The sequence below is a fragment of the Grus americana genome, chromosome 20, assembly GCF_028858705.1.
Source record: "Grus americana isolate bGruAme1 chromosome 20, bGruAme1.mat, whole genome shotgun sequence".
Lineage (NCBI taxonomy): Eukaryota > Metazoa > Chordata > Aves > Gruiformes > Gruidae > Grus > Grus americana.
This window is the reverse complement of record NC_072871.1, coordinates 6,750,853-6,776,755: the sequence shown is the minus strand read 5'-3', so window position 1 is coordinate 6,776,755 and position 25,903 is coordinate 6,750,853. Positions and strand designations below refer to the sequence as shown.

At 61.2% G+C, this 25,903-nt stretch overlaps 1 protein-coding gene across 2 annotated transcripts; it reads right to left on the bottom strand.

Moving 5' to 3' along the window:
- Positions 1 to 931: 931 nt before the first annotated feature.
- Positions 932 to 25,140, bottom strand: NCS1 (neuronal calcium sensor 1). 2 transcript variants are annotated; one of them, XR_008580047.1, is made up of 9 exons: positions 24,720 to 25,140; positions 10,231 to 10,255; positions 8,355 to 8,493; positions 7,778 to 7,856; positions 7,545 to 7,633; positions 7,134 to 7,211; positions 6,622 to 6,738; positions 5,506 to 5,905; positions 932 to 4,522 (listed from the first exon to the last, which is right to left on the bottom strand). XR_008580047.1 is itself a non-coding variant. In XM_054849098.1 (8 exons), the coding sequence occupies exons 1-7, from the start codon at positions 24,781 to 24,783 to the stop codon at positions 6,640 to 6,642; spliced, it is 573 nt and encodes a 190-aa protein (XP_054705073.1). In that variant the 5' UTR covers positions 24,784 to 25,140; the 3' UTR covers positions 932 to 5,905; positions 6,622 to 6,639. The 2 variants fall into 2 exon arrangements, 1 of the variants encoding a protein (XP_054705073.1); XM_054849098.1 differs by having other exon boundaries at positions 932 to 5,905.
- Between the last annotated feature and the right edge of the window lie 763 nt (positions 25,141 to 25,903).

The following is a 25,903-nucleotide window of genomic DNA, read 5'->3' as shown; positions in this document are numbered from 1 at the left end:
CTCTCCAGCACGGGCGACAAATCCGTGGGTGCTCCCACTGTGTTCTGGCACAAGGCACCTCTGAACAAAACCCCCTGTGCAAACACAGCCTCCTTGTTTAGACTGTTAGGGCATCTCCTCTGGCCTCCCAAAAATAATTAGTCAGCCTTATTAGGAGAGCAAACAAACGAAGATGGGCTGGCAGGGGAGGCCTTGCAGCACTCGTTTCCGGAAGACTTGGCAGGGCAGAACGGCAAACACGATCCCGCAGCACGTGAAAAGCCTAATCCAGGCTGCGAGCCCCCCTGCTCACCCAGCCGGCCGTGGCGGGGCTGCCGAGGGGCACCTCCGTTACAGGCTGTGAGGCACAATTACGAGATATTAATATCAAGCTTCCTCCACAGCCATTGTGTGCCAAAAGCAACCCGATGGCTCCCAGCCTGCTGCATCGACAAGGGGAGACAGGGACGGTGCAGGCAGACACGGCACGGCTGCAGTTGTCTTTGCTGCAAAAGAGAAATAGAAGACAAGATGCGGGCGCTGAGGGTATAGAACCTGGCAGAAGAAAAGCAGTGTCTGAGTAAAGGGAGGTGGAAGGAATCCTGTTACGGGGGTGAATGGTCCCTGATGTGCCCCCGGCCTGGAGCTGAGACCTGACAGCTCATCACAGTGTGTAGGCACGGTGCCCCACCGTCTGCCTGCCAACACAGCTCACTGCATCCCCGTTTGCAGCCCCACTGGTGTAGCCCGGGCACCTCTCGCTGCTGGTGCCACTGCAGCCCCGCGCTCGGGGCACACGGCACCGAACAGTCGCACCCCCCAGCCCAGCTCCCGGCCCCCCGCGTGCAGGGGCAGCTCTGGGGGCTGCAGGAGGCAGTGAGCTTGATCCGTGCTCCTCCCCGAGCCTGCCTGCCCCCCGCTCACCCCACAGCACATCACAGACCACGGGTGCTTCTTTACTGTCATTAAGCTTTTATTTCCACTGTCACAAAGTTCCTGGGTTCTGTTTTGTTTTCTTTTGTTTTTAAACTGTTTTGTTTGCTTCGTTTGCTCTTGAATTCATCTCAAGACAAGGCAGCAGGGCATGCAAGCCGAGACACCGGCACGGACGCACAAACAGGCTTCATCTTTACAAACAAGGCTCTTTGCTGGAGCTGCTGTTTCTCAGCCCGGGGCTCGGCTGCCCCCCAGGTAGGGGTCCCACAGGACGCAGCACCCAGACCCAGGGCTGGCGGCCGCAGGAGCAGAGAGAGAAGGGAAGGATGGCTTTCCTGCAGCGCCGCTGGAACAGGGTTGGGGTTGGCAGATGTGACCGAGACCCCAAAATTGCTCTGCAAGGAGACCCCCAAGCTGTGCACTGAGACCGGGGCATCGGTTCCCTCCTTTGCCCCCAGCCCTCGCTCCTGCCCCACCGGCCACCGCCCCAGCCAGACCCCTCCGGTGCCCCTGTGAAGAACCCCTCTCAAAACACCCCAGATCTCCACCTTTACCCTGGGGCTGGGGATGATGAAACAGCGAGCTGGCTGCAGGTCACCCACCCACGCCATCCAACCCCCCTGGCCCTAAATATACAGGAGAGGGCAGCTCTGCCAGTGATTTCGGCTGCCCCCATGCCACGCCTGGCCCTGCATCGAAACCAGCCCTGCTCCAAGGGGGGCTCGGGCCCAGACCCCGAGACCCTTCCACCCCCCGGGTTAGCGCAGCCCCACGGCAGCCCGTGGCAGACGCTCACTTGCACCCCTGCGCGCTCAGGGGGAGCAGTGGCTCTGGGATGGGGGTCCCACAGCCTCAGCCTCCCCCATCCAACCGGGATGCGGGGTCCTGACGGCATGGGAGGCACCGACAGGCACCCGCTTCTGCAGGTCGGGCGAGATGCAGCTGGTACCCGGCACAAACGGGGTCTGGGGTCCCCCACAAGCAAACACCCCCCTCCACGAACACGGTGGGGAACGCTCCCGGGGTCTGCCACATCTCATTACAAATCACAGCAATGAAAGGGCTGCTCCAGAGGAAAAACCCGCTTCGCTTCTCTCTCGGGTCCTCATTTGTGCCACGATGAGAGGGTGGGGGGGAATCTGCCCCCAGAACCTTCTCCCACGTCCTTCCTCTCAGGGGGGGAAACAGCTCAGCCCAGCCCAGCCCCAGAGCTCAAGGGGAGACGGTTACAAAGCAGCAACAGCCAGCGCACGAACAGAAAAATGAAAAGAAAGGAAAATACAGACACGGCATTTTAATGGGGCAACACCGACAAGGACAAATGAGGGGGGGGGACACGACACGCCGCAGTCGCCGGGGCCGGACCCTCGCCTCTGCCTGGCTGCGCTTCGGGTCCCCTTGCCATGGCCAGGGCTGCAGCTGGCTTTATTTCAGACAGGCATCAGGAACCGGGTATAAACTGAAAGAAATCAGGTCTTGTCAGCTGTTCGATTTTAGTAACAACCAGGTGTAAAAAGAAGGCCAAAATTAATTACTCGGTGATGTAAACTCTGACCCAGCGGTTCATGCCCTGCTCCCAGCACTCCGCACGTGCCCGATGTTCGGTGGGTCCTGCCAAATCCGTGTGGTCGCAGCCGCGAGCCGTATCCAGCACCCTGGGCACAGGCATCGATTCGCTCTCTGGAGGGGGGATGGCTCACCCAGGCCATTTCACTGATGGGGAAACTGAGGCACGAGGAGGTTAAGGCCAACATTTCCAAGCGTGAGATGCTTCAAGCCTTATTTTCAGCGGTACTGAGAAGCTGCAGATCCTGGTGACGTTCAGGAGTTGGGGGCCTTCAGGGCCCTAGAAGCATCCAAGCCAGGGTCCCAAATCCACAGATGGGGGGGAATACTGGGGCCAAAATGATTTGCTCGGGGACACTCAGCATGCCAAGAGCGGGGCAGGACAGACCCCACGCTGGGACCCAGGACGAGAGCCAGCCCCGACCCTGCAGGAGGGGGCTCTGCCCGGGAAAACCCACCATTGCCACCACACCAGCAGGGTCCTCGTCAGTCAGCACAGAGCTTCTCAATACAAGCAAAAACCTTTTTTCCTTTTTGTTCTTTTTAAATTTTTTTCTAACGTGCAAATATTTAACAAGGGGCAAGGGAGGATGAGACATTGGGCTCCATCCCTGAGCCCGCCAGCAGCAGCGGCAGCAGGAGGTTGCTGGCAGCAATGGCAGCACTGGCCTGGTGGACAATGAATTTTGGTATTTCTGGGGTCTGAAGCTCTCCCAAGCTGATGCCGGTCCCGTGATGGGGGCTACACACCCCTCTGCCTTTGCACAGCTGCCTCCCCGGTGAGACGTCGAAGAGCAGTGATGGAGCTTGAAGCACAGCAAGTCCTCCAAGAATTCAAAGCCTTTCAGGGGAAAGTGTCAGAGCAAATGAGGTTTGCCTTTGCCTGGGAATTATGTCAAACGTCGTGGGGTCCATCATTTATCAGCAGAGGCGATTACAGCAGCATCACATTCATTGGGAACATTGATTGGCACTGGGAAGGGACCAGTCTGGTAGACAAGCGTTAGAGAAGTTGGAGGCACTGCAAAGATCTACCCAAGAAAATTGCGTTTTGGCCACAAAGCATCAAGGAAAAGGAGTTTCCACAGGAGGGAGGGAGGCTACACCCTCCAGGAGTCCCCCACAACAAAACGTGGGCACCCTCAGGGGCAGGAACTGCAGAAGAGGCAGAAATATTGCACGCGGACGTGAGGTCGGTCTCCTTGGGGATGGGGAAGGGTGGTTTTTTGTAGGTATCAGAAAGTGCCACCAGCACACGGCCCCGAAACCGGGTGAGCCAGGCTGCACGGCAACACACCAGCACCGCTTGGCCAGAGAGCCTGTCCCTGCCCTGCGGGGAGGCTGCAGACCCCGCTGGGCACCACCTTGTCTCCTACATCGTGGGACACCTGTGAGAACATCCTCCACATCCAGACGTCACCTCCCGCTGCCCTGGGGACAGTCCCCATGGCCGAGGGCTGTGGGAACTGGCTGGGCTTGGCCACAGGAGCCGCAGGCATCCCGGCGGAGAAGGGCGGAAAGGTGATGCCACGTCAGCCGCAGCGGGGGTGGAGGGGTGAGCCCCCCGGGGCGGTGGGAGAGCAGCGTCGGTGTTACTGGGCCAGGAACAAACCACGCCGGAGCAGGAGGGCTTTGCAACCCGGCTGGCATCAGGGGTCCCACGGGCACCTTGCGCTCTGCTCCCGAGGAGATGCAAATCTCTCCTTCCCCAGGGCAGGGATCAAGGCGGACGGAAACGGAGCTGCAGCAGCATCCACGTAACGCTCGTCCTCCAGCGGAGATGCCAACCAGTGTCCCATGGTGTGTGTCCCGGTGGGGCCGAGCCCTGCTTGGGCACATCCCGGCGTGGTGGTGGGTGATGGAGAGGCCACACAGACACCGCTCGTGGCCGGGGAGCCGTTTCCAAGCCCCATGCTCAGGTGTCTCCAGGTGCGTTTCCCCAGCCCTCTGCCCCCCCGGAGGCAGGAGCACGAGGAGGAGCGGGCACAAGCGGCTCCGCTTCGGGGCCGTGCCCTTGGTGTACAGCAAAACCTCCCACATCCTAAACGAGGAGCAAGGGGATAAGGAGGCATCCCGAGCTGCACGTCCCCCAGCCCGGCGCCCCCGAGGCAGGAGCTGCCGCATCATCCCAGCCAGGATGGGGGGGGACAGAGAGCGCTGTCCCCACGGGCATCCCCTCTGCTTCCCCAGCCCCGCTGGCACACGGGCTAATTCACAGCCACCCCTCCCGGGGGTGCAAACAGACCTTCCCACCATTTGGAAAAAACAAAATAGTAAAGGAATCCGCTTGAAAGCAAAACCCAACTCTTGGCTCCATTAATACTTTTTCATGCAGTGAGAAAATTAAAAAAAAAAAAAAAGAATGGAAATGAGGACGTTCTGGTGCCTGGCGGTTTCCTCGCCCTGCCCGGCTGAGGGATGGAGCGGGCTCGGACTGCTCGGAGCCTGGGCTGAGCGAGCCCTAGCTGAGCTGCAAAGGGAAGGGTGAACAGAAAAATGCAGGAAACGGGTAAATGGGAAGAGGAAACGAAGCTACAGCATCCCCTTAAAACAGCAGCCAGCCCATGGAGCTTGGGATACGGGGGGTGGGAGGAGAGGGGGGAAGGCAGATTTTTGGCTTCATTGTTATTGCAGGCTCCCAGTGCCCCGCAATAGTGTACGAGGATGTAAACCTTACATATCATAACCTAGGTGGTCGGACACACACACAAGAGACTAAACACGGCAGCAACATTTACAACAAATAAATAAAGATATCGATCGTCGAGACAGGCATATAAAAAAAAGCCTCACTTTTTTCCACCGAAGGAAAAAAAGAAGGGGGGGAAAAAAAAAAAAGCACAATACTGTCTCACCAAAAAAAAAATTAAAAATAATATAATAATATATATCCCTAGTGAGCCGGGCCAGGCTGCCAGCGGCATTGCGGGTGACGCCAGGACTCCGTTCCCAATCGCCGTTGCTGCCTCGGCTCCCTGGCCGCCCCGCGCAGGCAGCACCCCGGGGTGCGCGGCCCCCCAGTACCTTTGGGCTCCATCTCCAGCCGGCCGGTTCCTGGGAGAGGATCACGCCGGCACTGGCGCATCCGCAGTCCCATCCGAAAACGTAGGAAAGGGGGAGCAAAGGGGGCAAGGAGGCCAGGGGGGGGGAGCTCTGCCTTCGGTGATGCTCAACCCGTTGCCCCGGCCCTGAAGTCTCGGGCGTTCGCTGCCGCTCAGACCAGGGTCTTTTGCGGGGTTTTTTTTTTTTTGGAAAAAGCAGAAGTTGGCAAATGGCAGCGGCTGGTTCAGAGTGCAGAGAGGGGGAGTGAGCTCGCGCTTCGAGGGCATCCTTTGCTCGCAGAACAGAAAGGAAGGCCGAGAGGGACAGGCAAGCTTCGCGCGGTGGTGGTCGGATGGCACGGAGAGCGTCTTCCCCCAGGCATCTGCAGGAGAGGGTGGGGAGAAGGAAAATCCGGTGAGAAGGATGGGCAAAAAGCTCTGCGGCCATCTCACGCGACACCAGCGCAGCTGGAAGGGCAAAGCTGGAAACACAATAAAGATTTTTAAAAGCTCACAACTCCAGCATGTTAAAAAAACCCAAAACCCTACCACCCATGGTCAGACATTGCCTGGACTGTGACGACCAAAATCATCCCAAGAGACATCTCTGCACAATCCTGTGGGGCACGGTGAGGACCACGGGGTGCTCAGCCCAACACCCCTGGGATGCTGCGAACCTCAGTGCCCCTGACACCGCCATGCCAGCTCCAGGGCGTAATATAATAAGATGTAATATAAATAAAACATTTAATATAATATCTCTCCGGAGCGTCCCTCTGCCCCCAGCACACCAGCTGCCTCCCTGCCTCATCTGCAGGTGAGAGCGTGAGCTGCGCCGCAGGCAAACGCCTGCCAACGGGGTGGCTCGTAACTGCGTCCTCATGGGCTGCGGTCCTGGGGTGCTCTGTGGGACTGGGGGTCACTGGGAGAACCCCATCGGTATGGGGGTAACGTGCCCCCCGGCCAGATTTCGGGGGGATGCCCATGCTTTGATGCGTCAGCAGAGAAGAATCAGCCACCCACCCCCGGGGAAGGTGGGAATGGCATCAGGTGGGTGGGAGATGGGGCACCCCCAGAACCCCCCCCGTGCTGCACTCACCGCCGCTCGGCGCCGGGACTATACGAGCCCGTCGTAGAGGGAGAGCGCCTGCACGATGGAGGGGTCAGCCTTGGAGCCCTCCTGAAACTCCTGCAGCGTCAGCTTCCCGTCTGCGTTCTGCAAAACACTCCCGTTGCAGCACCACTTCGTCCCAGCAAGGGAGACACCCAGCACCCTGGGACCAGGCACCCCAGGGCCCCAGCAGCACCCATGCCATCCCGCACAGCCACTCGGGTTCCCCCCGCCACCGCAGCCTCAGTTTCCCCATCAAGCCGCCCGTGCCTGCAGCTGGGGAGGAGCGCCACGGAGGGTGCGATGCCACCCCGGGGACCCTGAAATGGATACGGGGATCCCAGATGGATGTGGGGGTCTGCAGCGAGCCCAGCGGCAGCTGAGACCTTGTGTTCGCGGGGGAAGGAGGCACCTGCAAGAGCTGAGACGTGGCAAGGGGGCCCACAACCGCCTCCTAAATCCCTCGGCCCTGGGGAAAAAAACCAGTTGAGCATCCTCACCTTGTCCATCATGGCGAAAATCCGATCCACCCTCTTCTCTGGTGTGTTCTCCTCCTCGGGAAGCTCCACCGTGTTTCCCTGCGGTGGCAGGATGGGACCCGGTCACGCACCGTTTGTGCCCTGCCTGGACGGTGTCCCCGGGCAAGGACACACGTTTTGCCCCTGCCCCTCCCCGAGTCAGGACAGGGCGCAGCGTGCCGGCACCCGTGCCAGAGCCATCCTCAGCAGCCAGACCCGAGCCCTGCCCCGGCCACTATAGCCACAACCCCCCCACACACCCCGAAAAAGCCCAGGGAGAGAATCAGGGTCATTTCAGCAGCCTCCCCGCAGCCCCCCTGCCCGCAGAGCCAGGCTCCAGCCCAGTGGGGACCCCAGGGGCTGCTCACCCCACGCCCCCCCCCCCCCACTTACCACCATCTGATAAATCGCGTCCACAATGTCCAGCATCTCGTTCCTCGTGATGTACCCATCGTTGTCCAAGTCGTACAGCTTAAACGCCCCTGCAAACCAGAACAACGCCGAGATGCTTGGGACCACGGCCCCCCCACCGGACACACACCCCATCGCCGCCCCCGTGCCACCCCCCAGCCCCCTCGCCGTGCCGGGGGCTGCAGGGCTGAGCCCACCATGCGGGGAGCACTTACACCTCAGCTTCTCGTCCAGCGTCCCCCGGGAGGTGACCGACAGCGCCTGGATGAACTCCGAAAACTCGATCCTCCCGTCCTGGGGGAGGGAAGGGGGGTGTGAGGGTGCCGCTGCCACCCCCGCCCCGCAGTGTCCTCCCTGCCCGTGCGTGCGTGGCGTCGGGTGCTCTCAGAGGGCACATCCGAAGAGGCGATGGGCAGGGAGGAGTGATGCACAATTATCTCCAGCAGCACGATCTGGCCACCGTGCCCAGCCTGCCGGCGAGCATCCCGGCGGGAGCGACTCCAGAGCGCGGGGGGCATCGCGCAGGTGGGCTTTTGTCAGTGGCACCGAAACATCGCATTTCTCCTCTCTCGCTTGCCACTTCATCGCCTTTTCCCACGTGACTCTCATCGACTAAAATAAGCGCGGGGGCTCGCTCGCTACAGCTGCGCTGCTTTGATTTCACGCCCCAGGAAGCACCGGAATATTTTGCTCCTCCAGTGCCGCGCAGCCGCGTTACTGAACCCGTCCCACCATCACCACGGGCCCAGCCCCGGCCTCCCCCCGGACCATGCCCCTGGCTCACAGACTTACTTTGTTCTCGTCGAAGACATTGAAAACAAAGGTGGCAAATTTGGTTGGGTCACCGAAGGGGAAGAACTGCTTATAGATCTTCTGAAAGCCGGCGGCATCGAGCTGCCCGCTGGGGCAGTCCTTGATAAAGCCCTTGTACCTGCGGAGGAAGGGCAGAGGATGGGCACCGGGTGGGTCTCCCCGCTGAACGCAGCCCCCCAAGCCCTGGGGAGCCCGGATGGGGCTCTCCCCCAGCACCGCGGTGGGCTGGAGCCGGGAAGGTCCCTGGGTGGTCCCTGTGTCACTCCCATCGCCCACGTGCAGCGAGGGCGGCAGCGGGGAGAGCCCGGAGAAGTAGCGAGCAGCAGCAGCGACACCGAGCAGCGCCCACCGCCCTGCTCCAACCCCACCGCCAGCCCAGAAGTGGCGACCGAGCCACAACCGGGCTCATGCTGAACGCTGTCCGGGACACGGCAGGGCACGGGGATGCCCTGCCCAGCCAGGAGCACCCAGGACAGTCTTTCACACCTCCTTTAAAATAAAAACCCCTCTGCGCAGAGTCACGTCCCGCCAGCACGGCCACGCTGCAGGCGGAGGTGCTGGGGCAGGCGATGCCTCGCTCGGCCCCGAAGTCACGGGGCCCGCAGGACAGCGTTTGTGCCCCTTGCTCAGCTCTCCCCGGAGCCAGGGCTCCCCTTCCCCTCCACCGCGGCGGCACGGCCCCGCTACGTCAGGCGCATCCAACTGGCTCTTTGGCACGGAGGCGGCCGGGAAAGCTCCGGGAAAGCTCCCCCCCACCCCGAGCCACTGCACCACCGCGGGGGAGGGAATCACGATCGGTAGCAACCCTACGGGCAATTTGCCACCCACCGCTCGGCACGCACGTGCTGCAGCCGTGCCCTGGTAAAAACCAACAGCACAGCGGCCTGAAGCACCCGAAACGCAGCCCCGGCACCACGGGCCAGGACATCTCCTCCGCACCCGGGGAAGCCAAGGCTCTGCAACGGCGTTTTCTGCACGACTCCAAGTGAAAGCTGCTCAGAGGAGCTGGGGGGCACAGCGGGGTTACTGGTTACACCCCCAAAGCCCTCAGTCCCGGCTCCGGGCTGGACCTGGGTGCTGCAAAGTGCCACCCCGGAGGGTGCAGGGGAAGGGGCCTGATGGCTCCATGGGCGCAGGGACCACGTGGGTGCAGGGACCACGCGGGGACCAGGGTGCGTGAGCATTATGCAACGCGTCGCCCAGATCTGTCAGGCGCCCGCTGCAGCGGGCCGAGGGCTGGAGGAGGAGGGGAAGGGGGTGGCGAGGTGGGAAACCGAAGTGCCGGTGACATCTTTTTCACGCTGCTGCAGCTATGACTCATCGGGGGGGGGGGAAGGAGGATGAGAGAAAGAGATAAAGAAAGCAAACCTTGACTGGTGGGATAGGAAGATGAAAGGGAAGCGGTGGCTTTTCTAGGGCGTCGCGTTCAGCGGGGCGGAGGGGATGGGGCGAGAGCGTGCTGCTGCCAGCCTCTGCGGGCCCTGCTGCAAACGGGGACACGCTGGGACAGCACCGGCCTCCCGCAGCCAGGGCCACAGCCAGCAGCGGGACAGTCCCCACGTCCCCGCTCCCCTCAGCCACCCATACGGGGAGGGAAGAGGCGAGAGGCAGCACGGACCGTCCCACACGGGCGGCCGAGAGCAGCCAGAGCCAAGCCTCGCCGTGCACCGTGCAAGACATGTGCAGGAAAAACGCCTCTATTTTCTGGTGTCCCCTCTACGAGGTAACACCTGCGCCCCAAAACAGGCGCACCCTCCTGCACCCCTTGCTTTGCACGGCCGCCGGCTCCTGCCCCCTCGCCCACCAGCCCCACGTCTCGGCACCTCACCGCCACGCCGCCGCACCGGACACTCACCACTGCTGCACCTCCTTCTCCGTAACTGCAAGAGAAAACAGGAGAAAAGAGAAAAAGAAAAGAGAAAGGAATTTAGCGAAAGGAATTTAGCGCTCTCCCGGTGACGGGTGGTGTTCTGCACTTCACATAAGTGACTTCCCTGGAGGGGATGCCCCAGGGCTTGCTCGCTCCGCACGTTGCCTGTGTTACCCGCACGCAAGCAGCTGCCTTCAAGGCACAGCCCGGGAGTCCTCCCCCAGCCCGGGGGGGCTGACACAGGCACCGGGGTCCCTCCAGCCCCAAAACCGGGGAACCCACCAAGACGTTTTGCCAGGGGAGCGCAGCACTGTTGCTGCAAGATGTTATGGACCACGCAGAGGCCGGGCGGGTTCATGCCTGGGGAGGATTCGTCCTTGCTCTCCCACCTCTCTAGAGCCAAAACATCCCTGGAAACATCTGCCAAACATCTGCCTGGAGGTGGCTCAGGGAAGGCACCCGCCCAGCCCCGACACTGACACGATGAACGTGGGCACGGATGAACGTGGGCACGGGCGCAGCCCCGCAGCCGGCATCCCCCCAGGCACCAGCTGCCTCTGAACCACACGGAGAAACATCATCCAGCCCACCCCAGGGCCCTGGGAAGCTTTAGCAGGCTCCGGAGAAACCCCAAAAACATGACAAGCTAGAAAATGGCGAATGTTGACAACTCCCAGTGTCCCCAGCCTGGGGACAGCTGCTGAGATCGCAAATGTCCTCAGCAGAGGAAAAGCTCCGACGGGATGTGAGATGCCGGGGAGCCCAACGGGGCGGGGGGCCGGTGCCTATCCCTGTGCGTCCCGCTGCAGGAGGGGGGCCCGGCCGGCATGGCAGTGGGGAACCCGGTGCCAGCTGGCGGGCATGGGGGGGGGGGGGCGGCCTCATTAGTCTTTTCCTTTGCACCGCGCTGCTAAATAATAATAATAAAAAAAGCAATAGGTCTGAAACGCGCTGGGATAATGAGGCAGAGTGGAGATGTGTCAATGTGCAAACGGCTGATAAAAATAGAGACCCAAGACACATCAACAGATGCCAATTACCTTGGATGGCAAATAAAAGAAAGCAATTTTCCATCAGAAGGATTTATAACGTGCCTGGCAGAAGGCGCAGACCGCAGAAGGCGAGGGCTGGCAGGCGGCCGCAGTGGGGCAGCCGGGAGGGCACACGCTGGCCCCCAGCTCGCAGCCGGCCGAGTGCTGGCTCCCGCATCCCCCTGGGCGGGAATCGCTGCATCCGAGGCTGTTCCCATGCATACAGGGGGTCCCTCCATCCCAGCTCGGGGACCGCCAGAGGGACACAGCCTGCAAACCCCCCCGGAAGGGCTTGGCATGGGGCAGAGCCCCCGTGCCTTCCCAGGGAGCTGGCAAACGGCTGCGGCGGCCAAGGTGGGACCAGCCGTGCCGGGAGGGCGGCAGTGCCCACCGTACTGCCACGGGATGTCTATAGACGGCAGCACCCGGGGATGGAGCGGGGAGGCAGGTACAGGGATGCTCGGCTCCTGGGCTGAAGGATGCCGAGGGCTTCAGCCGCGCCGCAGGAGGGATTTGGAGGGTTGTTTTGGCAGGGCTGTCTGGCAGGAGGAGAGCAGACGGGAGAAAGGACAGAGGTCTCCTGGCAGGAGGGAGCCGCTGTCTCCAGCGGCGGATCTGGGGCGGGCAAAAACAACAGTCGTGCCGGTCCCAAAGGATTCCTCATCCCAAAAAAAAAGCCTCGCACAGAAGCATCCTTCCAAAAGAGAGATGCTGAGTGACGTCTCTAACAGAAACAGGCCTCTCTGCGCACATTCCCCACGAGCATCGAGACACCAGCCAGGACCGCCCCCCCAGGATGCTCAAAGGATGCCCCTGGTACCAGCTCTGCAGCCCCGATCGCCTGCAAGTGCCCATGAAGGTGGGTGGGAGGAGGAGGAGGAGGAGGAAGAGGAGGAAGGTGAGCTGCAGCACTTTGGGCAGCCCTCGGGGCAGGCGAAAGGGGACATGGCAGCAGCCCAGGGCTGCGGTCAGGGCTCGGCTCAGCCCCTCTGGGCGAATCACCTTCTCCTCTCCCGTTTGGCTGTGTTTCCCCCAACGTGCTATTTCAGGCCCGGGAGCTGCCTTTCAACTCCAGCAGGAAACAATTAAGAAATTTGTGCTTTTTTTAGTACAGGAGAAACGCTGGTAATGACACACTCAGGCTGGGGCGGGAGGGGAGGGATGGAGCCGGCTCCCCACGTGCCTGCAGGAGGGACGCGTGATGCTCCCAGGAGAGGCTTTTCCGGCGGAGGGGACTGTTCAGGAGCCAGCCTGAAAACCGGCACAGGGCTCCCGAGGTGGGATTTGTTAACGTGCATCCCTGGAACGGGGCCATGCAAAGCCCCATCCCTCCTCCAGTGCGCTGGCAGCGATGCCCTTCCTCCTGCCGAGGGGAGGCTGCGGGGTCTGCCCCGGGTTGGGAACCCGGCCCCATCTCCCTTGGAAAACCACCCACCTCTGGATGCATCCCTCTGCTGCCACCAAATCTTCCCTCTCCCCAGGGCAGAGTGTTCCCAGCGCAGGAGAACACCACGGCCTTAAGCCCAGCATCGCTGCAGGCGCGCAAGCTGGGGCTGCGCCGGTACCTGCCTCCCATAGCTGCAGTTACGGATCCGAGACAGACGACAACTTTGCGGCTGCCGCTTCCCAGCCGCTCCGACCCAGCTGGGTGTGGACGCTCCAAGCAGCACTGAGCAGCGATGCTAATGCCTGTCCCCACAGCAGGGACCCACGGCCAGGGAAGCCTTGGGGACACGCCACTCTCCTAGCCGGGCTGAGCCACCCGTCCGGGGGCTGGGGACAGGGGACAGACGCAGGGGCAGGGCTCTCCCCGACCCATCCTCTGCAGCTCCGCAGCATGCAGAGCCCAGCCGAGCTCACAGAAAGTACCTGTGCGGCGCCGGCGGCTGCTGCATTTCCCTCCCCCGGCATCGATTACGGCGCGATGCTGAGCTGATGCAAATCAATTTGCAGCGATATAAACCCCAGCCAGGTTTGACCCCAAGCGCTCAAGGACAAGGGGATGACCCGCAGCAGCCCCATTGCAGCACCCCTGCGCCATGGTCCCCAGGGACCGCCGTTCCCGCAGCCGCTGTGGGGATGGCTATAAATAGGGCACGTAGCAGCTTGCTAGAGGATGCAGCCCGCCCTGGGATCCTTGGGGATGAAAGGCACTAAATAAAGGCAGGGTATTAGCATTTGTTATGAACCGCAACGCTGTAAGAGGCATCACCGAGCTGGGAGCCCCGGCTACGTGCCGCAGACACCCTCCCGTATGCACAACGCCACACGGCAGCTCGTGCCGACAGCATCTTTGTTTCTGCTGCTCTCAGCAAAGCGCGGGGAAACGCCGAGCCCAGGGCTTGCACCGTGGGCAGGAGCAGGCAGCAGGCGCAGGCAGCACGGCCAGTCGCCCCAGAGCGACACGGGAGCTGCCCCACGTTGGCCAAGCCACGGCCACGGGCCCTCGCTGCCCTCCGCAGCGCTACTGGGTCCATCCCCGCTCCCATCTCAGCTGGGAGGAGGGTCGCGGCCACACGTCTCGTGCAGCACAGAGGGGCAGAGATCGCCTGATGGGGCTGCACGGCAAGCGGCCCCCAGCCCCCTCCTCCCAGCTACCGGTACCCAAAAACCCCCAATCCTCTGCCCCCACCGTTCCATCAATCCCCAACAGCACAGGCGAGGACTGACAGCTCCGTCACCACCCGCCCTTCGTGTGCCCCCTCTCTTCCCACCACCCAGCTGCCGCTGCAGCAAGAAACAGCTCTGGTTAATCAGTGCTCAAGCCTGTTAATTTGTGTTTGCCAGGCAGCGAGGAGAGGAGGGACCCGGGACTGCGATTCCCCATCCATGGCCCTGCCCGCGGGGGAGCTCGCTGCTCGTTGGACCGCAGCGGGGACAGGGCAGCAGAGGAGTGCGGGAGACGTGGCCGGATTCGGAACGGTTTGGGGAGCCCTGGCCGTGGTGGGATGCACGAGGTGACGTGATGTTCCAGCCCTACAGGGCTTTTTTTGTGCTGCCGTCCCATCCCGTAGCCGCCCCTCCCCTGTCTGCGGAAGGGCAGGGGTTTAGCCACAGCCGCAGGGCCGGATCCTGAGCGGGAGGATGCCACGGCCGTGGCACAGGTCTGTCCTCGTGCGGGCTTGGGCTCCCGAAAGCTCAGCAAGCACCATCCCCACACAGCAGCCAGTGGGGAGTCTTCCACCGAGCCCCCGCACGTCTCCCCTTGCTCCAGCCGCTACGACAGCGCCTTGATCCCACGGGGCCACGGGCACCGCCACCTTATCAGGGAAACCAGGGTTAATTATTTCCAAGCACAGAGCGGTTCCCCGCCACTGCAGGGCATTCCTGCTCTGCCAGGCCGTTGGCTCCACTGCCAACCCACGGGCAACCGCTCCGGCATCACCCACCAAGATGTGGCGGTGGCAGTCCTGCGGCATGTTTCCCCCAGGGACTCGCTGCGGCTCCTTCCTGGGGTCTCCGCAGGTCCCCGCGCATCCCGGTCCAGGGGACGCGGCACATCACCCTTTGCTGGGGCTCCCCTCCGCGTTTGGGGCTGCCTCAACCTGCTGCGGATGCTCAGCGCAGCGCCCAGACGAGGGAGAATTGGGCACTCATGCGTGTGCAGAGTGGGTGCACCCACGTGAGCAAAGTGGGTGCACGGGCATGAATTAATGGGGCACTCATGCATGCACTAACTGGGCACCCATGCCTGAGCTGGATGGGCACTCATGCAAAAATAAATCGGGTGATCACGTGTGGACTAACTGGGCACTTGCGCATAAATTATTTGGGTGCTTCTAGGTGAACTAATTGGGTGCTCATGCATGATTTCATCAGGTGCTCATGCATGAGCTACCTGGGTGCTCAGGGGTGAATGAAAGGGGTGCTCATGCACGAACCAGCTGGCTGCTCATGCATAAATTTTTTGGGGCACTCATGGATTTATCGGGCACTCATGCATGGACTAATTCAGCACTCAAGCGTAAATTCACTGGGCACTCCTGCATGAACTAATTGGGCACTCATGTGTAAATTAGTGTAATTAGTAGATAACACACTTGTGCATGTGCTAATCGCACACTCAGGTGTGAACAGATCAGGTGCTCATGCATAAACTGATTGGACAGTCATGCATGAACTGATTGGGGACATATGCACCAATTAATTAGGCACCCATGCATCAACTAACAGGGTGCTCATGCACAGACTAGAATCTCTGCAATCCAGAGCAAATTAACTGGGCAGCCATGCATAAATCAACCAGGTGCTCATATGTAAATTAATTGCGCACTCGGTGTGTATTAATTGGGTGCTCATGCGTGAACTTATTGGGTGCTGATGCGGAAATGACTGGGGTGCTCATGCACGAGCTAATCGGTCCCTCATGCGTAAAATACCACGGCGCTCCGGGGTGAACCCCGCACACCCTGCAATTTATGCCCAACACACTCCACCCCTCGCCTCTGCGAAACACATATTTAAGAATTGTCGGAACATAAATCTGTTACAAACTCCACTTTCAACATCATCACAACGTTAATATTCACCAATTACGAGCTCCCCCCTCCCTCCCCGCCGAGCGGGCGACGGGGCTCGGCACCGTGTGCGTGCGCTCGCTCGGATTTCACTCTTCGCCCCTGGGACCCAGATTTGGGGGTCAGCATCACAGCTTGAACAACCCCCCACCCCAGAACGAGCCCTTGGTCCCTGCAGAGCGACCGCAGGGCTCAGCAGAGCGGTCTGAACAGATCCTCGGTGCAGACCCTCACACCTTGCTCCTGCAAACACGGACCCCGGGAGGTCCCATCAGTTGGCACAGATGGACCCAAGCCCAGCGCCAGCCCCCGGCCCTGCAGAGCGGGTTAACCGGGGTAACCGCATCCCACCCTGAGCAGTCACTACCAGTTTCAGGCCTCGTCACTACAAAACACGTAGCCAAGAGCATGGTGGCAGCTCAAGCTGTGGGGGCTTCATCCAGCGGGCGCTGGGCAGCATCTGCTTGGTGCAGAATGGGCATCTCCCCGCGGGGACAGGAAGGGTGCTCTGCAGGCAGGACCTGCTGCGTGCCGGGGCTGTCCGGGACGATCTCCGGCAGCCTGGGCTGTTGGGTGGCTTTGTGCAGGGCAGGGGGTGGGGGGCAGAACCCGCTGGTCCCCAGGGACGGCTGGAGCGTGGGCACGAGACTCCCCCAGCTACGCACTCCCCCGGCTCCAGCACCAAACCCTCGGCACGGAGCCCAGCGCCTGCGGAAGCTGCACTGTTGGCGGCGGGGGGAAGGGGTGTAAACACCCCCCAGGCTGCCGTGGGCTCAGTCCTCCCCCAGGACCGTCCGTCACCCCGTCTTGGGGAGCCTCGGAGCTCACCTGGGTGCCCATTCGATGACGGTAACTTTTAAGACACGCTGCACATCAGCACTTTGGAAATTTGGGTTGTTTGGCCCTGACGACTCAGCCTCATTAAAATTCAGGTTTAAGTACATAACCAACGTCCTGGTTAAACGTTACGGAGCACACTGTCCTCCTGCCCTCCGTCAGGGCTCAGCCCCAGCTCCAGGGCTACCAGACCGCCCCGGGGCTGGGGTTTGCCCCTGCTCCCAGACCGGCGCAGGGCTAGCTTTGGGAAGCAGCACTAAACGCGACCCTGGCAAACCCCGGCTGCAGCACCACGGTCCTCCCCCTTGGAAATAACCGCGGCAAGAGCCTGCCCGATGACACTTCCTTTTGCTCCTGGAGATAACCTGCAGCAGCTTGCCCAAATCTCAGGTACCCCCATCTCAGCCCCACGTACCCCGCTGGTGCCCAGTCTCCGCTCCCGGTTGCATTGCCCATGCACTGGGGTTGTCCCCATGCCAGAGTCATCCCTGCGCAGGTACCCACCCCCGCAGCATCCCATCGCAAAGGAATGTCGGAGCAGCCTCGCCGCGCAGGCACCAGCACAGCCGGAGCTGCCTACCTGTCGGAGCAGGACGTCCCCATCCCAGCTTGCCCATCGCCCCACGCACTTGCCCAGTTTGGCTTCTCCCCCCATCAGACACAGACATCACCAACATCACGGCAGGTCCGCCAGCCTCCGAGACGTTCAGAGCACAAGCCCGACGCTGTTATTGGTGTCATTTGTTACTGCTGAGATACGAAGCAATATGTGGAGAGAATTGCATGTGCGTTTGGCACTCTTCTCGCCAGCGGTTGCCATTAGCGGTCTGTCTTGCTCCCCGACTGGATAAACAGGTCCATGAGCGGCTCTGTTCTCATCTCCCCCGGGGCTGGTACCAACAGGAAAGCCAATATGCAGTTAAAATCCTTTTTAGACTTTATTAAATATTTAAGGGCCCGACATTAGGCTTTGGAAATTGGGTTCGGGGAAAAGCAGCAGCTGCTCTTTGCAGCAAAGGCAGCAGAGGAAGGGCAAAGGACAGCGCCTTCGTTTGGAAATTAATGAATTAGACTGAAACACACCCAACAGCAGGAGCTGGTGGCTGCGGCAGGTCTATCCCGGGCTGGATTTAATCCCGGCTTCCCCACGAGCCGATGCGGCGACGTCCCACGGCGGGGCAGAGCATCCCCAGCGCTGCCGGGAGCAGGGATGGAGCAGCCCCCCTGCCCTGGCCATGCGGGGGGCAGCTGTGTCCTGCCCCCCTGCTCAATCCTCCCCCCGGCTATGGGGATTTCGGCAAGGCCTGGCGCTCCAAGGTGCTGTCCCCAACCCGTGGAGGGGTCCTTGCCCTGAGCAGAGGAGAAAACTCCCCTGGGGACCCAGCGCGCAGGGCAGGGAAGTCTCTGACTCAGCCGTCGCTCCCTGGAGGCAAGGGAAGGTGAGGAGGACGCTGCAGGGCAAAGCCTGGCTGGGTTGGCAGCGGGGCCACCTCTGCCCCCTCCCATCTCACCCACAAGGATGGGACCGCGCCAAGGGCTGCCGAAGCGGAGGGCACCGAACACCCGCTCCTCCGTGGGGGTTAGCACGGACAGCCGGGGCATCTCCACCGGGTCCAGCCATCGGTCAGGCGATGGGGCTCAGCTCCTTCCATGTAGAAACCAAAAACGCGTCTTGAAGGGAGAACAACGTGCAGGAGGTGTGGGGAGCGAGCCCCGTGCCAGCACCGCCAGGCTGGGGAACCTGCAGCAGCGGCCACCAAGGAACCACAGCAGTGGTCACCGTGCCCTGGGCTGAGCACCCCCAGCCACCCCTGCCCTCGGGCAGGCAGGGGTGCAGGACACGGACCCTCGCTCCCTTTCCCATCCAGCTCCCTAGAAGACCTGGGAGGGTGAGGAGGAGAGGGAGGAACAAAGCGACCCCACAAATGTCACCCCGATAACAGAGCGAGCGCGTCCGTGGGCTCCTCCCTGAAGCAGCCGCTTCCTTTGATGCCTTCAGAGCTTCTTGTTTCACAACCTTAATTATAGCGGCAGCGGCAAAGGTCAGGAGAGTGGTTAAGCAGATCCATTAACATGTCAGGGGATAGATGAAATGTGATTCTTGTGATGCCGGAGCAGCAGCAGGCAGCGGCGCGAGCGTGCCCGGCAGGGACGGCTGCTCCACTCCGCCGCAGAGGGAGCCCGAGGGGCCCTTGGTCATGTCTTCCCATTCCTGGCATTGCAAGCACCTTCCAGGGACCACAGGGACACCCCAAAACTTGCTTCTGATACCTCAAAACTTGCTTTATGTGCATTTACCCACAGAGCACCAGGTCCACGTGCACACGGGATACCCAGACGTGAGATTTGCTGGGAGCAGGTTGGGGTCTCCCCGGGGAAGAGGCTGGAGGTGCCTCCAGACCACCACAGCTCTCCCGAGGCGGCACGTCAGGTCGCCATCGAGCTCGCAGTGAACCTGCGGCTCTGGGTTACGTGTGGCCGCAGTAAAAACAGGCCCCAGACAAAAGCCAGCCCCTGGGCATCCCTCCGGCGCATCCCTGGGGACACCTTGGCTGGCAGGGGCCGGCAGACCCGCTCTGCTCCCCTCTCCCCAGCGCATCTCCAGGGTGCTTGGGCAGGTGCTCTCCTCCTCCTCCCCCAAAACTTCCCTTTTGGGCTCCTGCAAATCCTATTACACGCTGAGAGCGCTCGGAGCAGGCAGGCACGCTCGCCGCGTCAACCAGCCGGCAGCAGCCCAGCTTTACCCACCGGGCGGGCACCCGCCTCGGCACCCCGGTGCCCCTCTCCCAGGAGGGGGTCCCACGGCGCTCCCAGCCCGGGTGGGATGCTGCCCACCGGCTCTCTGCCCACGGCAGTGCCGGCAGCCCCAAAGCGGGTGCTTGTAGGGCCGAGCAGAGCCAAGGGGCGCGGGGCTGGTGCTGCAGCGGCGAGCGCAGGCAGCTGCCAGACACAGGCAGGGAGCCGCATTTCGGGACTCCGTGCTGTAGGTATTTCACCCATCATTTGCCGTCGAGGGATAACGGGTGCGTAACCACCTGGCCAGCTTGCCCCGCTTTTTGCCGGATCAGCAACGGGGGATTTCAACACAAACTAACCTGGCAGAGAAACCCAGCGCCCAGGGCCAAACATTTCGGAGACAAAAAATAAACCCGCAGCGGGGAGCCACCGAGGTCCCTCCTCTGCTCCGCCTGTCCCTCCGCCCCAGCCCACTGCCCCGGCCGGCACATTTCCCCGGCACTGGGGCAGCACGACCGAGCAAAGCCCCAAACCGGTGCCCTCAAGGAGGAACCAACCCCTTTTCCTGGCTGAAAACTGCTGCACTTGCAGAATTTTCTTTCTTTTCCCGCAGAATTCAACCCGCCACCACATACCCCCGTAACTACAAATCAATATGTTTGTAGTTTGCTCTTAAACTAATGCCCATTAATTCAATGCATTACTGTCGAGCAACAGAGCCAATTTTGCAGCTTATTGTAAAAGAGCAGAAAATGATGATGCCAGAGTGAGTTTAAAATCCACAAAATAGATCACAGTGGGTGGGACGCGGTTCTTGGGAAAAGAGCATCTTTCTCTCCCTGCACCCACTCCGCAGCCCGGGCCTCCCAGCGCCGCGGGCGTTGTTTTGGCACCCTTGCCACGGCTCCCACGCCTTCCCTGGAGCCTTGCCGCGGCCTCCAGAGCAGCGGGACCGTCATCCCGACCCTGCGCCCGGTCCTGGCAGCAATGCCGCTGCACCTACATGGCTCCGAGCGCACCGGTTTGCACGGCTGTTGAAGCTGGCATTGAAAAAAAAAAAATACAGTGTAAGTAATTCTGGACCTGGCAAATGGCTTGGAAAAGTGAACCCTGAAATCCAATCCACCCCAAAATGACTAAAAATACCCAGCTCTTTGGAAACAACCTCAAATGTTTAAGCCAGTTTCATGATTTCGAGGGTTGCCAATGCTGTGGCTGGGCTGGCCTGGGAGTGCTGCTGCAAACAGGGATGCCCAGCACTGCATTGCTCTCCCAGTTTCTCTACCAGGAGTCCACGTCAACCTATTTCCACCCATGACACATGTTCTTCACCCACAACTGCGCACGTGCACTTTACACAACGCAGGCTGCAGGGAGCAGCGATACCGCAGGACCTTCATAAATCTCCGGCTTAGCAGAACCCTTTGACCGTGGCCCCGCAAGGCTCTTAAAGCACAATCCCAAATCCCACCGCGGCCCTGAGCCGCAAGCACCTGGCCCAAGTTAAGCCCAGGCTTAAACCCCCACCGAAGAAGGGCTGGCGGACGCGATCCAGGAAGGATGGTGGTTCCTTCGAGCCTCGGGCATTATCGCCTCCTGGGACAAAACACACAGAGGCCAAAACCACGTTTCTGAGCTACCTCAACGAGGCATCGGGAAGATTAATAAATTAATGATTATAAAGCACTTTAAGAGCTTTTGGATGAAAGGCTCTATGGAAGTACAAAGAATTACATAATTTATTATTCATTATTATTATCACTCAGCGTTGGCTTCTCCCGCACGCTCCTGTACGGCACCAGCCCGGCCTCTGGGGAAGGTTAAACCCTCGCCCCGCAGCCGGGCTCTCCCCACCAGCGCCTGGCAGACGGGCGAGATTGGCACCGCCAGATACTCCTGGGCACTCAGGTGCCCCAAAGATGCTGAAAGGCACATGGTGATGGGGCCAAATCAGCAGGACTTGGGCAGCCAGCACTTCGAAGAAGCCCTCGGGTGTCCTTCTGAGCCTTTAGGTGTCCAAGTGCCATTAAAATCTGGCCCCTGGTACCGTAAGGCAGGAGCGGAGTGGGGAGGGGAGCCAAGAGACGAGGCTTCCAGGCTCCTGCCCTTCCGTGTCCGGTTACCAGCAGGACCCAGGACAACCTGCTCTGAAATAATTCTCGCCTATCATGGAAGCCCCTGATGGCAACCCTGCAGCATCCCCAGCACGCCTGCCGTGCCCGTGACTGCCCTGGCACGTAAGCGGTCCCACGCTCCTCTCCCGGCTGCTCCCACTGCCTGCTTGCCCAAAGATCGCTGCTACCACGGCACGGCCAGAGAAATGCCACAAATAGGAGATGGAGAGACCAGAGGGGACAGGGCACAGTGGCTGGGGGATGCAAGAAGGCACCAGGGGAAATGGCACGGGTTGTGGGTCCTCTGCAGTCCCACAGATGTGATAAATCTGCAGAGAAGCCGCGTGGGGCTGGGAGAGAGGAAGTCTCCCTGTCCTACCAATCCTGCAGAACCAAGAAGGGGCTTTTTGTTATTTGCTTCATTTTGTTTGGAAATTGCACAAACAGAAAACGATGCGATGGAAGGAAATCCCATCACAGGAGAAACCCTTCACGTACTGCAGCCACGGCTCACGCTGCCACAGGAACGTCCCCTGGACAAAAGCAGGTCCCTTCATTAGGTGCCAGTTACGGGATCCCAGAGACATCTGCCCAGATGTGTTGTAACAGGAACAGAAACAGCACCACACACGAGGCAGGGCCAGTGCCCGCTCGGTGATGTGGCAGCCAGGACGCAGGAAGGGCAACCACGCACCGGGGATGCTCTTCGAAGGATGGTCATTGCCGGTCCGCCAGAAAGATGCCAAAATACCACAGTGCCGTGGAGTAAAACCTCCCTCAAGCAGACCCCCAGAAATTGTTGAGTATGCCATGGATTTGTGGCTACGAGTATCCCCTGCTCAAGCCGGTCCACTAGCCACGGCACAGGGGTCTGGATCCGTCCCTCCCGCTGTACTCAGTGCAGCCCTCCACTCCTACCTGCATCCCCTCTGCCTGGATTCCCCGAAATGCAGAAGGAAATTAATATCTTTCCAATCTCCCAGGGTCTGAAGATAAATCAGAGGCTCTCAGACGTGCCTGGGAGGGCCCTGTGAAGTGCTTCGCCAGACAAGGGAACGCACGCTCGCCTTGACAGCTGCAGAAAAGGGGCAGAAACACTCAGCAAAAATAATTAATCCCAGAGATGAGAGGTGGAACGAGCAGAGATCAACAAACAGAGCCTGGTATTAGCGACGGCTCTCCCTGACAGACATCGCACCGCTGGCCGCGCGCTGCCGCGGCACGTTGGGATGCTGCACCGGGCTCCGGCCACACGAAGGGCCACGTGCTGCCCCATGGCACGGCTGCCCGGGCGCTGCTGCCTCACCCGTGCGGGCACACAGGTCTGGAGCACCTTGAAAAAGAGGCGGTGAGAGGCCCGGAGCAGGCAGGCAAAACCCCAGACAGGCCGGGAGCTCACCGAGGGAGCAATGATAGGACGGGAGTCTTTTTTGGAGGTGGTGTGGTGGAAAGGGAAGGGCACCCAAGAGAGAGGAGCAGAAAGTTGGGAATAAAGTGATTTAAAAGGCAACGACCCTCTGCTGGCCTCATCCAGCAGAAGAGACATCCCCGTGCCCACGGACGATGGTTTCACCAGCACTGCATTTGTTTGGCGTTGGCTGCCAGTAAGGCACGGGACACTGCTGCTCGTGTGCCTTGCCATCAGCCCCGCTGGCGCCGGTACCTTCCCCGCGCAGAGAGGAGCCACCCCGGGGTGCAGAAAACCCAGCAGGCAGAAAAGCACCAGCAGATGAGGCTGCGCCAGGGCTGGCTCTTCCCAGATCCCTCTCCGTCGGAGATCGGATCGTCACGGCGGCTGCAAACCGAGCGGGCGATTGCAGCACGGCAATAGCCATACCTGGCCCAGCGCAGCCGCACCCACCGTGGGTCACAGCTGCAGTGAGGACACCAAAACCCAGGACTCAGCCCCAGCTGGGGTCTGTGCCCAGCCAGCAGTGCCACGTTCTCGCTATTTCTTCTCCCCGAGCCACTTCGAGGAAGCCCAGCCGGGGTACCCCAACCTCTCCTACCATCGCTCACGGTTTGGCTATGCAGACATACCCCCTGCAACCTGCCCTCCTCCTGCCTGCTCCCGGCTGTGCCACGGCGAGAGAGCAACCCCGCGTGTAGGGTTGTGCAATGCACCAGTATTGCCTCTTCTCCATATGGGAGAACTTGCTGCATCCTAATCTATTGCCTTTTTGGGTAAGCGCTGCCGTGGGACTGCAGCAATGACAGCGGGGAGAGCTCACAGGTCTGCTACACGTTAGCAGTTCTCTGGCGAAGCAGAGGGGGAATATCTCCAACCTGCGAGCGGAGAGGCAAACTTGAACCACCGAAGCCTTTGTTTCCTTTGTGCATCCTTCAGAAAAAACCCCCTGATTTTGCTAAAACTGGATGGCTCAGGCTCTAGCCACATTAATAAGATTACAGCAGAGGTTCAGACAGGAAAGCCACTCACTTAGAAAATCAGGTTATTAAACTGATACCGAGATACTCATAGAAAAACACCGAACTCTCTGGTGTTAGGCTCTTCACTTCAGAGCATAACAACAAAGAAAACCCCTCCAACTAACGCACCCAAACTTTGAAAGCCACCCAGACGCTTTGGCTCTCTGTTTAGGTAGAAGCCGCCTGGCTCCGGGGGAGCATCGAGGGGACGACAACCCCCGCCGCCAGTCCCTGGGTACCCAGCGCAACCCCGGGGCCAGGCAGCCCCGGGAGAAAGGGTGCTCCGAGCAGGGGCAGGAGGAGGGGGGGTCAGGGAAAGGAAGGTGCATCACTCCGGGTGGGCACAGCGGGCGGGCAGGATGCGGCCCTTGTCCCACAGTTACTGGAGGCTTAGAAATAGGCCGCGGAGAAATGCTTTTATAAGAAAACGGAGTGTTGCTCCGGCTCCCTACCCCTCTCCTCGTCTCTGCTGCCTAGTGGGGTTTTTTTATCCTCCCAGGCTAATCTCTGAATTCTCGCAACAAAGCCCGGCGGAGCTTGCGCCCTCCCCTGGGGAACGGCCCCGGCCGCGCCGATGCCCGGGGAAATCACGGCTCCCCGCTGCAAGCGTAGGGACGAGCCGGGGGAGGAGGCCGGGGCCGGCACCGCGTCTCAGGGGTGGCCGCGGACCCCGGCAACCCCAAAACGGCCCCATCCGCCTCCCCCGGCACCCGGGGCCGCCCCGGCAGCATCCCCGCGGCGCAGCCCCCCCCCCCCCCGCCCCGGTCCCCAGCCCTGCCCTCCCCCCGCAGGCAGGCCCGCTTACTCACAGTACGTTTTCCTGGTCAGCTCCTCCACAACTTCAGGCTTCAACTTGCTGTTGGATTTCCCCATGGTGGCCGGCAGCGCCGTCAGCCCCGGCAGAGCGCACAGCGCCGGCTCCCGGCCTCACTGCGGGGGCATGGAGGGACGGGGGGGGCCGCGGTGCCTCGGTGGCAGCTCCCGGCCAGGCTACATCCCGCGGAGGGGACGGGCAGCGCCGCGCAGCAAAGCCGGGGGGGGGGGGGGTGTCTTTGTTGCCGGGGCTTGGCCGCAAAGGCGAGCGGCGCGGCGCTGCAGGGCCGCCCTGCGTGTGCGTGCGTGTGCGTGTGTGTGTGTGTGCGTGTCCCTGGTTACACGCACCCTCCCCGCCCTCCGCCGCCAGGCGCGGAGCGGCCGCGCTGTGGGGGCGCGGGGCGCTGCGGAGGGGCGGAGGGGCGGCGCGTCCCGCCCCGCGCTGCGGGATTGGGGGTGGGGGGAAGCTCCGGCACGGCCCCGCCACCCCACACCGCGGGGACCCCGGGTGGAAGGGGGATCCCAGACCGGCCTCCGCCACCGGGATGCCTCCCCACGCACAGCCCCGGCCGGAGCCGCTCCGCAGGGATCAGCGGGGAATACCGGGGAGGTGGAAAGCAGGGAGGCGATGCTCGGCTGGGGGCCTGCCAAGCCCCCCCCCCCCGCTGGAGGTCGGGGTCCTGCCTGGAGGGCTGAGGGGCAGCAGGAAGATGGGGAGAGAGGGGGGCTCACAGGGGGAACACGCAGCCTGGAGCAAGGCTGAGCTCAGGGCCTGGGGGACGGCGGTGACCTTGACGGGACACCAACACCTTCAGTTGCAGAAGCATCTTCCAACTCCTGGCTGCCCCCAGGTCTGTGCCTCTCGCCCCAGGATCCTCAGGGCTCTTGTGAGCCTTCGTTCATTCTCCGCAACGTGCATGTAGACACCAAGTTCGATCCCTTCAAAAACCCCACGGATTCAACCTACGGCGGGTTTGCGGCACAGCCAGGAAACCGTAGCAGTGCTAAAAGCAGTGGCACTCAGCTCTTTTCCACCTCAAAACCATGCAGGGCTTTATGCCTCTACAAAAGCTCTCTGTGTATGTGTGCACACATTCATTAGCTGTACCGATGCGCACGATAAATACAGTTTTCTTCCCGCCTATGTTGCAACCAAGGCCCCGCTGGAGCTGCCCAGACA